The 17,042-nt window shown below is 37.0% G+C and overlaps 1 protein-coding gene across 7 annotated transcripts in view; it reads left to right on the top strand.

The window, feature by feature from the left end:
• Positions 1-17,042, top strand: part of EFR3A (EFR3 homolog A) — a 76,181-nt gene that overhangs the window by 44,623 nt on the left and 14,516 nt on the right. For all 7 annotated transcript variants that reach the window (XM_015618900.3, XM_015618902.3, XM_015618901.3 and 4 more), the window contains 10 exons: positions 1,564-1,642; positions 2,666-2,801; positions 3,938-4,102; positions 6,310-6,421; positions 8,228-8,279; positions 11,059-11,231; positions 11,684-11,759; positions 14,350-14,511; positions 15,723-15,854; positions 16,341-16,408. In XM_015618900.3, the coding sequence (XP_015474386.1) occupies positions 1,564-1,642; positions 2,666-2,801; positions 3,938-4,102; positions 6,310-6,421; positions 8,228-8,279; positions 11,059-11,231; positions 11,684-11,759; positions 14,350-14,511; positions 15,723-15,854; positions 16,341-16,408 (1,155 nt within the window). The remainder of the gene's footprint in view (positions 1-1,563; positions 1,643-2,665; positions 2,802-3,937; positions 4,103-6,309; positions 6,422-8,227; positions 8,280-11,058; positions 11,232-11,683; positions 11,760-14,349; positions 14,512-15,722; positions 15,855-16,340; positions 16,409-17,042) is intronic.

A 17,042-nucleotide genomic window follows, 5' to 3' on the forward strand; every position in this document is an offset into this window, starting at 1 on the left:
ACATTAGCTAAAATAAGCTATCATGTACAAGATATGATGGACTGTACTGGAATGATATTAAGAGACGAAGAAGACATGAAGACACAAGGACCACTAAGCCTTGGAGGATTTAAAGAAGTAATTTGGTTTTCTTTCCCAAGGCAGGATTAAATATACCTGTGCACAAGAAAGGCAGCTATCCCCAACAGGTACTGGAGTTAGATATTTAGTAATGCAAATGTGCAGTTGTCTTGGCCAGAAAATACCTTTAGAGTTCCTGACATTCTTTCCTCTAGGGATTTCTGTTAAAGGTATGTGATGTGTCAAAATGGCAGAACTTTTTTTTAATCTCTGCAATGGAGTGCAAGATAATTTAGGGCACAGGAGTTGCTTTGTGTCATCTGGTTTAATCAGCCTTGAAGGAGACCTGTGTACTCAGGTGACTGGGCTGGGAGCAGCTGCCTAGTGAGGGAATGGAGTTCTCCAGATTCTAGCCAGAGTAACTTACACCATCCAGCCAGTCCTTCTGTATTCACAGTGCTGACTTCTTTCACCTCTAGGGCTTTTGAGGTTGCCGTTTCAAGCAACTTTATATGTTTCCTAAGTTCTTGGAGGAAAGAGAGAGCAGTTATGATTCTGTAGCTGAGATAGCTGCTTAGGAGCACAAATTCAGTTTCCATTGTAAAGATTTTTGTTGATTTGACATGTTTGCTGTTCATTGGCGAATTTGTTTGTGGATTTGATTTTTTTAAAAACTAAATCATACCAATTAAAATGCACCCAAAATTACCTTTTATTCAACCTTCTAAACTGAAAACCAACTATTTTTTAATGCTTTTTCAGTGATGCAGATCTCTTTTTTGCAAAAATCTGTGTGCCCTAGTCATAGCTTTCCACGTTTCTGCTTAAGCAGAATTTTTAGTATTTGCTTGAAACTCTGGTAATTATTTTTATCGTTTGTGGTTCCTATTCCATTTAAAGAGAAACTGATGCATTTATTATTTGGATTTTGTTTTGATATTTCTTGCAGTAAGTGTTAAAATGCTCCAGAGCATAAAGGCATATACACATGAAGAGCAGCTCATTTTTTGTTTTCCATATATTTTATTTATGAAGCCACCTTGAAGACAAAAATATTTCTTAGACTTCCTTTTATGGATGGAGCATTCAGCCCTAATTGTTTTGCAGCTTGTAATTCAAAACAGCTTATCTTCAGTAGAGTAGGAATTTTCAAGGCATTACAACCTTCAGCAGATCCCTTTCATATAAATAAGCATCTAATGTCACAGCACTCTGTGTGGAAACAGAATATCCTTAACTATATATGTTTGGTGTAACTAGGTTCCTTAAATTTCTGGAACAGGAATTTCTGTTCAGCCAAATGTTTTGTGATCCCATCCTAAACCTAGAAAACAAGTGCTTTTCTGAAGTTCTAAATTTCTCACCTAGTTCATAAATCATTGTGTAGAAGTTTCATGTAAGTAAATAATCCCTTTGAGGTGAATTTTGAGAAAATTCTCAAGATACCATTTATTATACCTGCAGAATGTAATTATTTCATTATGTCTTCATTTTTGCTTACAGGCATTTAGACCATCATAGGCTGTGGGATCCTAATGAATTTGCTGTTTCCTGCTTTAAAATCATCATGTATTCGATACAGGTAGTATTTTCTCCTGGATTTTTTTTCCTTGCATACATGTTCCAAGCACATGAGAGAGGTTTCAATGCTCATCTCACCACGCTAGTGGTAGACAGTAGATGAAGTCAAAGAATCCAAAAGATCTGAGGGAGGGTAGTGGGGTGGTCCTTCTCTAGAACAAGGAGCAGGATAACCATGCTGCTGTGACACTGTGCTGGACAAAGAAATCTCTCAGGTTGGTTATTTCTCCGTGCCAATACAACTGTGCTGCTTTTTCAACCCAAGAAACCAACTTCACTTGCAGCTGTTGTGCTGAGGATTTTTAATAGTGAACAGCCTGTGTTGTTGCCTTAAGCTGAAGGAGGGAAGGTAGAGAGATTGAATATTAGGAAGAAATTCTTTACCAGGAGAGTAGTGAGGCACTGCAACAGGTTGTGGTTGCCCCATCCCTGGAAGTGTTCACAGCCAGGTTGGATGGGGCTTTGAGCATCCTGGTCTAGTGGAAGGTGTCCCTGCCCAGGGCAGGGGGCTTGGAACAAGATGGTGTTTAAGGTCTCTCCTAACTCAAGCCATTCTATGACTCTGTGATTGTTGTAAACATCAAGGTAATATTCTTTGATTGCATCAAACACAGATGCCCAGAAGATGAAAGTATAAAATTCCAGGTTTGTGGGAGAAAGCTGAGTTTTCTCAGCATTTACATCAATGATGCTGAATTCTTTGAACTGCAGATAGCTGAGTGAAGGACCACTTCATGCTTCTATTCCAAGTGCTTGTAGATGTTCCTGGATATTTTAAGACTCTGAGCTTTTGTACAGTGGGCTGGCTGAATGAACCCATATAGCTTCATTTCTCATGGCAGTTTCTTGAATCCATATTTAGTCATGAATTCATTGTAATTTTGATAAATTTCTGAATGAAAATGTTGCAGAATGTGAATATGGTCATGACCATAGCTGAGTGGTGTATGAGCTTATTCTTGTTAAAGTCACAGATGAAGATTTTCTGTCTGATGTCAAAAAAACATGTCTGTTTTTTAAATAGGCACAATATTCCCATCATGTAATACAAGAAATCCTTGGACACCTTGATGTCCGCAAAAAGGATTCACCACGAGTTCGTGCTGGCATTATTCAGGTTCTTCTGGAAGCAGTTGCAATAGCAGCTAAAGGATCAATAGGTAAGTTGTATTAAATTAAAAGCATCAGGGCAAAGGATAAATTTGCTCATTTTCACTTTGGTTTCACATTGATTGGAAACATTTTGAGAAGGTTTTATGTTGTTTGGTTTTTTTCCTTTGTGCCAGTAAAATGTGTGAAATCTTACTTGGTTTACAATTACTTCAAGCATATGTACTTGGTTGTTTGACTCTTACATAATCCTTTGCATTGAAAAACGAGTGAAAAAATTGTGAAAAGCAGGTATTTCTGTTTGGAAAGAAATCATGAAGTCTGAGAGAGCTGTGCATCACCACAAAATGTCAAGAGCACTGTCGCTTTGTGATACAGCTGTGACCTGAGTATTGCAGGAGTAGAATGATATTTGAGAAATTTTACCTTATTGACTCTAAAGCAGCTGAAATTAGGTGAAATATATAATTTAAAATTAGGATAGTTCCTTGAAATAAGAGTAGTTATGAGGAGATATACACTCTAGTGCTCTGTTTCTGATGTTCTTTGGTGTCCTGCTGAAATATTATTATTTTGCTGCATTAGCTTGAGCCTGAACCTGTCCTTCTTTATATGAGCCCTGCTTGCATGCACAAACTTGTGAAATCTTTTACCATATGATCAAAAGAGCTCATTATTTGATCCAATGTACAGAAGTTCAGGGGGAAGTACCTGCAATTTAATCAATTATTGATTCTTAATTTCAGCAACCACTCTTATTTTGTATCTGAAACTTGCATGGTGCCCATTTGCACTTGCCTTTCCCACAGGACAGGGACAATGTAGAAAGAATGTGAGAAGTTTTATGAATCAAGATAAAGACAGTTTGATGGGTGGAGCAAAAGCTGCATGCACAAGGAAAATCAGGTTACCTCCATCCTGGCCAGACCTAGTAGTGGCTCATAATGGATTATGCATACATACCTGATTGTATTTCCTGATTCCAGGGTAATTTCTAAAATATCAAGGTGTAGGCAGACCTCAGAAGTTTATCTCTAGTCGTCATGCCTTAAACACTTTATTTCACTTGGTTCTCTTCATCATCCTACTCTCATTACTTGTAAAAATGGATTGAAAAGCCCAATTTTAATTTTCTTCAGACATCTCCCCCTTGACAGGTGCAGTCACTGTGACTTCTTGTTTCCAGGCCCAACAGTTCTGGAGGTTTTCAATACCTTGTTGAAGCACCTGCGCATCAGCGTTGACTTTGAGCTGGGTGACAGGCGCAGTTCAGCAGAAAGTGTCACTTTAAGCACAAGCTCCAAGGAGAGTGATGAGAGGATTGTCCAGAATGCAATTATTCAAACAATTGGTGAGTAATACAGATGACACAGGCTCACTTAAAATTCCTCCTCTTTTCCCCCTTCCCCATTGAGATAGCATTGGACCAGCTTAAATAATGAAGGAATATTACTGGGTGTGCTTTCTCTGATTGTTTGTCTCTCATTCTCATAAAGCTTGCTTTATGTGTTTGATTTCTGAAAAGTTTTTCTTTTAAATGTTGGCATATAGCCAAGAAATCTTGGCACATAGGCAAGATGAACTTAAAATTAATTTGTTATATTATTATGTGCCCCTTGAAATGTAGAAATCTCTACCTTCAGTACCAAACTTCTGTTAGTCCTTTTATGAAAATCAGTGCAAACAGTTGTATACAGCAATACATATTTTAGTAGGTACTACTTTAAAATTGGTAGAAATGAATGTTAAACATAGTAGCAACAATGACACCTAATGGCCAGTTGTGCTACCCTGACTTAACTGAAGTACTTGAATGCATAGCACTGGAAATTATTTTCTTCCCCTCTCTCAGATTTTCCCTTTATGATAGCAATGATGTATATTGGAGTGCATTTGTGATGTATATTCCTTTTCTTAAAGAACAAGGGGGATGTAACTTAAATGTTGTTCACTGATCTGTACCTTCACTTGCTTTGAAGCTTTCTAAAGCAGTAACAAGTATATAGTAGAGTATTTCTCACCATTTCAGTAAAACTCCCAAGTTAAAATGCTAAACCCCCACCAAAAAAAAAAAAATCCCAGAAACCCCACAAACCAACCTTCAAAAGTGAAGCTTCTTTCTACTGAAGTTAATGTTACACTATTGCACAGTAATAAAATAGAATATATGGAGTTGGAAGGGACACATAAGGATCATTAAGTCCAACTCTCTGCTCCTCCCAGGACTGCTTCAACTAAACCATGTGCCTGGGAGCATTGTCCAGATACTGCTTGAGCTCTGTCAGGCTTGGTGCTGTGACCATTTCCCTGGGGAGCCTGATCTAGTGGTCAGCCTTCCTTTCAGTGAAGAACCTTTTCCTAATGTCCCATCTGAACTTCCCCTGATGTAATTCCATCCCATTTGCTCATGTCTTGTCCCTGGCCACCAAAGAGAGATCATCACCTCCTGTTTCACTGCTCCCCTTGAAGGTGGTTGATGTTGTTAGATGGAGGCACCCAAAGCATGGACTTGAGGAGGGGCTGCAGCAGTGCAGTGCAGATGGGACAGTCATGTCCTCAGCCAGCTGGTGATACTGTGCTTGGTACACCACAGGGCACAGTTGGCTCTTTTGGCTGCCAGGAAGCACTTGAGTCACACTGGACTTGCCATTAACCCAACCCCCCTGATCTCTTTCCATGGGGAATGTTGGGAATGACAGTATTATCTCAGTTCCCTGGGTGCACTGTGCTGTGCCCACTGCTGTGGCTGTGCTGCCATAAGAGCAGGGCCCAGGCACTGGGATGGCAGCTGTTCCCATTGGAGCTGTGTCTGGGCAGCTGCTTCACTTGTGGTGGCTACAGAGAGGACAGAGAGAGGACAGGGACTTCTGCAAGTGGAAACCATTTCTCCCTGGCTGAGCTGGCAGAGCTGCAGTGCCCTTCCTGCCAGCTGATGCTAGCACTCCCTAAGAGATACTTCTAAGGCAGGGAAGATGTGTGAGTGCCTGACATTTCTCCTGCCCTGCCCAGGCTCCCTCAGCCATTGTGGCTCTTTCTGCTGCCATGAGGTTCCCCTGGTCCAGGAACCCTCCCTGTACTCTGTGCTGGAGTGCTCTTCTTCCCATAGTGCTGGCATGGAAGCTGCTCACCTCATCACTCCCCAAAAACAACAACAGTCATAAAATACTTGTATGTCTCTGGGATTTCAGCCCCCTCACTTGTAATATTTATTGGAGACTTAACAGACAGAAATAACTATACAAGTTAGTAGACTCCAGATATTTAATTCTTAAATTGTATATTTAGGGGAGGATAAAATTAGAAGGTTTTAGTATTCAAAACCAAGAGTATTAAAGTGAGTGTTTAATAGTCACTTTAGTATGAAAGTATCATGAAAAAGACTCGATAAAATCATTCAGCAAAAATAAGTATGAGATTATGCCCTAACATAAATCATATGTTTATTCTTCATCTGTTTTGACTACTGTTAATATAGTCCTTGTATTTAAAGGCTTTTCTTATAAAGAGAATTGCCCTGTATCTCTTTTTCTTCTGTGATTCTCTTTTGGTTTTATTTAGGATTTTTTGGAAGCAATCTCCCAGATTATCAGAGATCAGAGATCATGATGTTCATTATGAGCAAAGTACCTGTTTTGGGGACAACTTCATCGCTGGATCCCAGTAACCTTGGGTTTGTATATCCTACATTTTAAAATTTCAAATTAAAAATCTAAATTTTAGAATCCTAATAATCAAGAAGTGAAAAACATTAAGAAAAGTGAAATGCAAATTCTCTCTCCTTATGGGCTGTATTAAATACTATGCAGAACCAAGACAAGCTCAGTATCAGCAATATGTAATCACCCTACAGACATGTTACTGATAGGAATTACCTGATTGGAAGGCAGTTTATTTTTCACTAAAACACTCTTTCTCTCTGCATCTGTACAATTTTTTTGTGAAATTATGTACTTTATGGTTAATTTCATAGCTTTTTATATATGAGTTTTGAGAATGTGAGGAATTCAATTATAAATACATTTTTTTTCAAATTGCTGCAAAATATACAAACTATTTTTAAGTTTGTTTTTTTTTAATTCTATACAAGTTGACTTCAGATTAAGAAATAATTGCATAAATGCCAGTGGGTTTTGGATTTTCCCTATGTATTTATAAATAGGAAAAAAGCTATAAGTGGGCTGATTTAATAAACCCACAATTTAAAAGGTTCCCTACACTGAATGCATTTCCCTGTAACAGGAATAATTTTGTTTAGAAGACTGCATTTCCTCAGTATCGGGAAGTCACAAGCTGTTCTTTCCAGATGTGCATGGACACTTTGCGCCACAAAATCCCCCTGCTAGATTAAGTGATCCCCTACTAGATTATGTAGGAAGTCATTGTCATTCTACAGCTTCTTGATAGCTTTTCTTACAGTATCCCTGCAGCATGGGATGCTATTCCATGGAAGATACAAATCTGTGCAAGTTGTCATTCACTATGGAGGTATTTCAAGACTGAGTCCATATGAAATTCTCTGCTTGGATTAACAGTTGGGGGTGGTGGTTGATGTTTTTTAACAGTTTAGTTTTCCTTTTTTGAGATTCTATGTAAGCATGTGCCTGAGCAGTGTGTTAGTATGAAGTGCATATGTCACTTTGAGCAAAGGCTTTCTGATTGCTGATAGTCTTGCATTACTTAGAATTTTGGTTTCAGCTACCTAAGACATTTGAATGATACAAACAGCCAGGATTGTAGTTTATTAAGGTAGAAGCTTCCAATGTTACACAGAAGCCAACTTCTGTGAAGAGGGTCTGTCTTCCTTTACACTAATGGCCAGAATGACTTGTACCCTTTTTAACTTTCCTGAAAGCATCTCTTTGAATGGAGCAATTTATTCCAAGTGCACTTTTATCTCCTAAGATCTTGCAAGAATAGGGTCTGTATACCACTAGCTGTTTGACTGCTTTTAGTACCTGCAGGAGGGAAATGAGAACAGATGAACAGGTTAAGTAGTGTTTCATGTACCTACCTGTGATATGAAAGCTGAGGAGTCTCTTAGTTTTTCTTACTGATTTTGCCAATAAGTTTTTTCCAGTCTCAGAGTTTTGGGGTCTGACTTAAAGAAGTGTCTGTGTTTCTTAAAAGACTCAATTGCATTTTAATCTGGAAGAAATTTTCAGTGCTGATGCAGTGAAAATAACATCAAACTCGTAGAGATTTCTGAGTAAAACATAAAGATTTATATCTGCTTCACATATGCAATTTAATTTTTTCTTCAACTGCATGTGCTCCAGTTTTTAAACCTTCCTGTAAATGTGTTTTTCGAAAACATTTAGTTATTGCAGCTCAGTTGGAGATATTTTCCATTATATATGATCCAGCATCCCTTTCAAGGTTCACTTGTCAAAAATGAGAATAATGTCTAGAGTAGAATAGTATTTTAAAGACATGCAAGAAAACCTAATTTGTGATTTATTTTTTTTCCCAATTGTAGAGATTTGGGAACCAGGAGGATTCAAATCATGTTATTGAGATCTTTACTTATGGTAAGCCTTCTGTGATCAGTATACTATGTTATAAACACACAATGTTTCACTTTATGCATCTATTTACATATAAAAGTACAGTATAACAGCATTGGATTATGAAAACATATATTCTTACTGCATAGACCTGTAATTCTATTGTGTAATATTGTGAAAGCATTTTTCCAACTTACATTACAAGCAGCACAAGAAATACGCCTCCACCTCTTAAGAGCACTTGAGTGAATGTCAGTTAAAATTGGATCTGCAGATCCAAAAGAACATCCTAGAATAGGCTGAGTTCTGCCAGCAATGCTGGCAACATCACAGTGAAATCACTTTCATCTCTGAGCATGGAAAAGTGGTAATTAATAGAATGGCCAATATTTTTAAAATCATAGAAACGGATACCTCAGACACTGTTGTTCCTTCCTAATGTTTCCTAAGTTTCTTGTAAGGTATAATTGAACTTTTTATCACAAATACATTTTTCAACTGTAAATCTTCAAAAGGTATTTCTGGAAATAGACCCAGATGGTAAAAATCAGAAAGTGGGTAGTAAATGAGGCTCCTGCCAGCAGAATCCTGGCTTGTTTTGTTGCAGAAGCTGAAAAACTTTAGTGACTCAAATAGGGGAATGATTTTGCAAACTAAAGCAGAAGAATATCCTCCTGGAAAATGAGTTTCTGTCCCTGCTTTGACGTGAAACTTGTGTGTTAGGCAAACAGGTTAAACCATTCTTGGCTTGTCCAAATCTGAAATGTTAGACTCTAATGTGCAAAAGATCTGGGAATTCAGAGTTGCAATTTAAGGATAGAAAACTTGTTAGGAATGACCTGAGGTAGTCATTTTACACATTGTCTTCATTGAACGTAGACTCAGGTATGTCTGAACTGTTCTGACAATATTCATCTCACCAATATTAAAATTCCATTAAAGCAGGTAAGAATTTTTCTAATGATTTTGGGTGCTACATAGCCTGTAAGTATGCTTTAAGGGAGTCAGAGTGTACATGTGAAAGGGATTTAACATTTTGGACACTGAATTTTGGCTTGCATCTCTTTTAAAATAAGGAAGAAAACTCCCATCATGGCACAAAAATGTGAAAATCATTGTTCTGATGCTTAATAAATTAGTCATTGATAAATATTGTGGAAAAAATACAGCATTGTGTGTCATTCACATTCTTTACAAAGGAATAATATTTCATAACATAATTAGTCTGTTGTCATGCATACATATCTGCACAGGCAGACAATTTAATGTTGTATAGGCAGTTGAAATCTGGCACTTCAAAATTTTGCACTTAGATTTGCAGCCTTTGTTGCTTTTGTAATATCAGTCATTTTCCATTTTCAGAGTGATTGATCAGATACTTCCTGTCCCCTGGTGCTCCTGTCAGCCACGTCCCTGTGAACCCCTCAGTTAAGCTGTAGGCACTGTGCTCACTCAGTGTCATGGTTTAACCCAGAGGCACCAGGGACCACCCAGTCACTCACTCATTCTGCCCCAGGGGGATGGGGAGAGAACCAGAACAGTAACAGTGAGAAAAGTGGGTTGAGATGAAGACAGTTCAGTAAGTAAAAAAAAGAAACCAAGAAAAACAAAACCAAAAAACAAGAAAAAGAATTAATAATAACATGAAACAAAACCCACACCTAAAACAATCCTAATTACTCACCACAAGCCAACTGATGGCCAGCCAGGCTCTGAGCAGTGGCAGCCCTCACAAACTGCCTCCTGTTCTGCTGCTGAACATGACACATTTTAATATGGAATATCCCTCTGGAGCTGTGTAAGCCCTGCTCAGCAGTAGCCAGATCATCTCTGTGTTACCAGCACTGGTTTGGTCACAAATCCAGAGCACAGCAGCACTATCAAGGAAATGATCTCTGCCAGCCAAAACCAGTACAACACAGTTCACATGTAAAAGCTGCAAGGGTATGGAATATATATAAAGAAGATGTAGGTCTTAGATGGAAATATTATTGCATTTATTATAATTAAATTTGGAATTATTTTGCTCCCCTCATCCTCAGCTGTTTATATGTAGCTAGTAATATATTTTGAGATTTTAATATTCTAGTTACCTCCATTTTAAGGGGTGGTAAATTTTAAATATTTCTGACTACTATAAATGTTCAGCTAATTAAAATTTGACTTAGTAGTTAGGAAGAAGTTTACTTTTCTTTGTGTACCTGCAGTGTTTCCTTTAATTAAAGGTAATTGAATGAGACAAGTCAGAGGTAGTATTAATTTTTAAAATAACACTATGGTACCAGATTTCTAAGAAAGTAATATTTGCTTACTTCATGTTTTGCAATAAAGAAGTATCCATAAATCACTAAGGTGTACATGTAGGCCCTAATTTCTCATTTTTTTATTTCATGTGAGCTTACTCTTCTGTATGTGACCAGCTCATAACCTGAAATGGAAAAATCTCTGTTGTAATTATTGACTGGAATTACTATCATCCTCATTTTATGCCCTGAAACTTTTCATAGGCATAGTGAAAAAAAAAAGAAATAGTAAATCATACCTTTATTTTTTGATTTGGGGTGTGTGTGTAAAGAGAGGATCCCGAAAAAGCCTATTAACATGAGGGACTTAATTTGAAAAATGTGTGCTAAAGTCCTTCCAAATTCATACTGAGGTCAGGAATTTTCAAAATTAATATAACACTTCAATTTGAATCTACCTTGTGGACGCCAAAGCAAACCCACTAAAAAAAGAGTGACAGCTGCAGTTAATTCCTGTAATGCAGTAATGACACATTAATTTTCTTTCCAACAATGAACAGGTGACTTCAGGATACAAAGCCACAACAATAAGTAATGCACTTCCTCCCCCCTTTCTGGACCCACTGCTGTCTCCTTCACTCATGGAAGACTCTGAGCTGAGGCAGCTGGTCCTGGAAGTCCTGCACAACCTCATTGACAGGCACGACAACAGAGCCAAGCTCAGGGGGATAAGGTAGTGCTTTTTATTTATTACCTACTTGGAATTCCAGTTCATTACCTGAATGACAGGCAGGTACTGTTGATTTTTAAATGTTTTTGCTAATATCAATTATTAATGTACTGTTTTGGTAAATGCACAGTGCTCAGTGTCATTTATTTATGGAAAGGGTTTTATAGGTAAGCCTCAGAGCACAGTACCATAACTAACCACTACAAATATCACAGTTTAGCTGTGTAGAAGACAGAAATTTATTTTTATTTTATGGAGATAAAATTATGTGATTGTCACAATTCTCTTTCTGGTGCTCTCTCTTCAACTGAAATTTGAATATCCTTTTTAAGCATAGATAAAACTTAAATGGGAGTTGGGTCAAGATCTGTTTGAATAGTTCCTGTATTCCACATTCTCTTCCAACTTTTTTTTTTTTTTTTTTTCCTGAAGTAACACATTTCTTTCATTTGTAGAATAATACCAGATGTTTCTGATCTAAAGATAAAACGAGAGAAGATTTCAAGGCAAGATGTGAGCTTCATGAAAAAGGTAACAGAATGAAACATCACTTTTCTATTTAGAAATAAGTAACTCTTAAATAACAAGTGGTTTTGTTTTTCTTCTACAGCTGTAGTTTTGCAAAGCTCAGTTTCAAATTATCTTAATCAAGTTACAGTGATTTCAGTGTTGAAGTGTTCTAGGTACTTGAAAGATGATTCCATGCAAAAAAATTTTATTTTATATCTTCAATTAAAACCTTTATGTGCATGAAATTAGAGCAGCATATGTCAAAACCATGATTCCAAAAAGATCTCTCTGTTGTTAGATCCCTGTGCAGTATTTAATTTTTGTTGAGTAGTAGTTTTTCACTTTTCTGGCTTTTATTTTGCTGTTTTTTTAGATAATTCTGTATTTAGAAATGTTTTTATAGCTGTGGTATAGGGACTAACGTCTTGTTTTAGGTAAAGATGTCAAAGAAAGTTAACTTTGTGCAAAAAGACATCTATCTTCTTAAAAGATTGTTTTCATGGGACTTTGTACCAGATGACTTCTCAGTATATTTGGTTCTAAAAAAATAAACCAGTTTTTTTAGATGATTACTTACATGGAGTGAATTGCTTACAGTAGACGCCTTGGGTTTTATGGGGGAAAAATGCATAAAGCTGTTACTGTGTTCTGTCATTCCTGACTGGTTTATCTGTGTAGGTATGTAAGCAAAAACCAGAAAATACTGAAGTAGGCCAAAATACTGCGTATGTAATAATATGCAAACTAGAGTTGTACAGCATTCATGTAACATTGCAAGATAAATATTCTTGCTAAGTTAGTACATGTACAACTGGAATAATCCAAATATCAAAAACAGTCTAACATTGCCAATTATTAGTAATATGTCTTCTAAAAAGTGAATTAAAATTTAATTTATTAATTTAATATCTAAGATTTAAAGCAATTTGTGTAAGATGTATTTTTCTAAATGAAAGCTGTAGCTGTCAAACAAAATTTGAATTGTTAATAATGACTTGAAAAAAAGGGCAGAAGGTGGAGAGATTCTTCACAGGTCAAGAAAAGATCATACATGCTTCTAAAAAATATATTAACCCTGGGAAATGAAGTCAGCCAATGATTATGTGTGTGATACTGTTTCAGGTGCATATCTTAAGTGTAATGTTCCTCACCTGGTGTAGGTGTGCATGTCAGCAGCCTGCTCTTCCCAGATGCTCTGCATAATCCAAGGAGAGGGAGGAGGCATCTCCAGAAGTTCATTAATACCTGGACAACCATTTAGGCTTGTTTGATGTTACATGGGGATCCTGAGGCAATTGTTTATCATACCATCATATCATCATATTGGAATGGAGCCAAACATAGGCACAAAACCCCTTATCTCAGACCACTGCTCAGTTTATAACTATCCTCTATTTGAAGGGAAGCATTTAACTTCTTGCATTTTCCAGTGTTCTAGAAAGGTACATACTGAGAAAATCCACATAATCATTTATTTTCCTATTTGAGAGCAATTCTTTATCGCTGGGATAAAACCTTTCATTATTTTCTGAATAATGTGGGTCTTTAAACAGCTAACCTTTATTTTGTAGTAGCTTCTATGCTTTGTTAATAGTTCTGTTTCCCTCTCTTCTAAATACAATGTGTATTTGAACAACTCTTTGATTTTGGAAGTAATGAAAGGACAAACAATGTCATCATTTTTTCTTAAGTAAATATGTTCTGTTTGGAAAAGAGAGGTTGAATATCACTTTTCTTCCTCCTTTTAGAGCTGAATTAATACATCTAGAGGTATAATACATCTTGAAAATTAATTGTGTCAGCTGATACCGACTTGTACCCCCCCACAGATTAAGAATGCTGGGGTGGTACTGAGCTCTGCATTCCATACACCACCTGCTGCTTATCCTGTGTTTCTTGTGTTTGCATTTTTCTTTGGAGTTGAGGTAATAGTTTCTTTACAGAGATTTGGTTAGGCACAATGTTATGAGAAGAAGAAAGTCACTTTTGAAGTGGAGTCTTTCATTAAATGACCTGTGTTCTTCACTAGAGCTGCAGCCTCCCTGCACACATTGGTAAATGAGCCCTGCTCACCTTCTGAAACATCTTCTAGCAGAATTTTTTCTTGGTTTGTTGTTTGAGGGGAGTTGCTTAATGAACAAATTTGATGTCTTCACAAGGATAACACTTGGAGCTCATCAGTTACTCAAATGTTCTTGAGAATATTTCAAGATTACTTTTTGGTTTTATCCTTTTCATAAATGGGCAAATATTTTTTCTAATATTTCAACAGGAAATTAGTTCCAACATCTGATACTGTGCAGTAATCATGCAATTCTCTGTATCATCTTCCCTATCTGTACATTTGTGCATAAAATAGAACAGTACAATGTTTATAAAGAAGCTTTTGTTAGAAACTTGAAGTCTACATGATTAATCATGTACTTGTTTGTGTATGTACATGTACAGATTTATTTTATCCTTTTTTATTTTTTTAATTATCTTAATTAATCTAACATCAAAGGTGGCCCTGTTTGGAGTAGAGAGTTGGACTAGAAGACCTTCAAATATCCTTTCTAACGTAAATTATTCTATTATTTAATACCCACTTTCCCCTTTATGTCTTTCATAGCACGGTCAGCAGTTGTACAGACACATCTACTTAGGCTGCAAAGAGGAAGACAATGTCCAAAAAAACTTTGAACTCCTGTTTACATCTCTAGCTCTTACCACAATTGAACTGGCCAATGAAGAAGTGGTTATTGACCTCATTCGATTAGCTATTGCCTTGCAGGTATGAGTCTGTGTTGGGTTCATTGACTGATAATTTATTATCATTTAATTGGAGATACAAAGAACTTGAAGAAATTTTGTATATTGATCTTCAAGTTGGAAATCTCATCATTCAGTCTGAACTTGATTGATCACTAAGGAAGTGCACTTTGTAAGCACCACTTAATAATGGGGGAATTTCATCTAATCAGTTTTGTAACAAATTTCCACAGTATGTGCTGTTCAGGAAAAACAGCAGATGTGGAGATTTGTTGAAACATTTCTTAGAATCACTGATACTCATTAGCAGATTGACAAGGTGTTCTCTCAAACTATGATCTTGTGTTCTGTATAAAATCTATGGACTGTCTGCACGCAGGGTGAAAACTTCTGTATAATTCATTGGTTGGGAATAGTTACTAAAGCAGGCTATTTAAACTTACCTTAGAGTAAAATTCTGTCAGTGTCTTAGGCTTTATTCCTTAACACTTCCTTAATAGGTTCAAATATTAACTCATACTTGCCTACAGTCCTCAGGGAAACTGGATGACTTACTAAGTTTATCTGAGTTGAAATCAATAATAAAGTAGTGCTAACATGTGCCCTGGAAATTTGATGAAATCAGGGCCTGTATTCCCAGTTCAGTCTGTCATTAACCTTACTCCCAAATGTGCAGCTGTGTTATAAAACATCTGAAATGCAGTGTGCATCCTTAATTTTAAAATATGTCATTAAACCAAATCCTTATTTTATTGAAATGACATTAGGAGTTTTACTAGAGCAAAAATAATGCAATCTGAATAAACACAGAGGTGCTAATATGCATTAAATAATTCCCTCTATTGTGCTGTATCTGTGGTTCACACTGGTGATCTTTATTATCAAACTGCTCTTTCTAATTTTCCTGAGAAAATGTTATGATCAAGAGGTGGTCAGGATAAAAGACTACCAGTCATTAGCCTGTACTTCCTGTCTGAGAAACAGAATTTTGAGTTGAGTAACTTTATTTCTCCCCATAATGGTTGAATCTTTTAAGCTCTCTAATTTCAGATCAATATATTCCTACTTCAGGAGGGAGCTAAAAGACTAGAATTTTAATATGAGAGATACCAAATGTTAAGTAACATCAGATAAACATATGTCAGGTAGTGTTACCACTGATAATTTTGACTTCCATATATTCAGGACAGTCTGTTAACTTTGGAAAACATAATGCTACCTCTTGTATTTCAGGACATTGCCATCATCAATGAGGATAATCTGCCAATGTTTAATCGTTGTGGTGTCATGGCACTGGTTGCAGCATATCTAAACTTCCTGAGTCAGATGATTGCAGTTCCTGCCTTTTGTCAGCATGTCAGCAAGGTAACACATGGTTAAATAACTCAGGTCACTTTAGAACAATACACAGTCTACTGTAAAATCAGTAAATAACTTGTGTCAGGTTCTTGTTTGTGGTGTTGGTCTCTCATATTTGTGTCCACTAACATTGTTGTGATCTTCAGTCTCTCATGGCATTACTTGCTGACTCTTAAAATTATAAACAAAATAAGCTTCTCTCAAGGTATAGCATTTTATTTTGCTTATGGTACCACATATAAACGGCCAAATCTCCATCTGGTATAAGACTTTACAACCCCACTGCCTTTGGTAAAACTGTATTGACATGCACAAGACCATGAGAACCAGATTTTTAGTCTGAAGGATGAGAGCCACAGTCTCTTTCCCTGGTTAAAAGAAATCCCAAATGTCTAATTTGTGTTGAGGTGGATGTTAGTGATGGTTAGGTATTGAAGAAAACAACTGTGGAACTACTCCATGTGTACTATTTGACTTGGGCTTTTTTTTCAGGTCATTGAAACCAGAAGTGTGGAAGCAGCTTATTTTCTGCCAGAAACAGTTTTCAAAGACAAATGCAAGTAAGTAGATAAAAAATGGGAATGAGTAGACAGTGAAGTCCCTATTTTGCTATTAAAAATCATACATAATTGAAAAATGTTCCAATGTGAAAAATAACAGAGGTTTTATGGTGTTCTGGACAGGCAGAAGAAATTTAAGCATTAAAAGCATGTATACTTATAGGGAAAAAAAGTGGGTTTCAGGCTTTTTTATTGTAGTCAGAGACATTTATGGACAATAGAATGCTCAGTGTGCTAACACAGCAAAATAAACACAGAATGGGTGAGGCTGGAGGGATCTCAAGGTCATCTGGTCCAAGTCCTCTGCTTAAGTAGGGTCACCTGGAGCAGACTGTGCAGGACCACATCCAGATGCTTTGGAATGCTCCAAGGATGGAGACTTCACAACCTCTCTGGGTAACTTGTGCCAAGGCTTGGTCACATTTGCACAAAAGTGTTTTCTGATGTTCAAACTGAACTCTTTGTGTCAGTTTGTGCTCACTGCCTTTGGTTCTGTCACAGAGCAGCACTCAGAGTTGCCTGAGGCCTTTCCACCCCCCCTCCCTTAAGGGAGCTGTACACACTGATGAGATCCACCTTTTCTCCATGCTGAACTGGCCCAGCTCTCTCAGTCTCCATTGGAGAGATGCTCAGC

This window comes from Parus major, chromosome 2, assembly GCF_001522545.3.
Source record: "Parus major isolate Abel chromosome 2, Parus_major1.1, whole genome shotgun sequence".
Lineage (NCBI taxonomy): Eukaryota > Metazoa > Chordata > Aves > Passeriformes > Paridae > Parus > Parus major.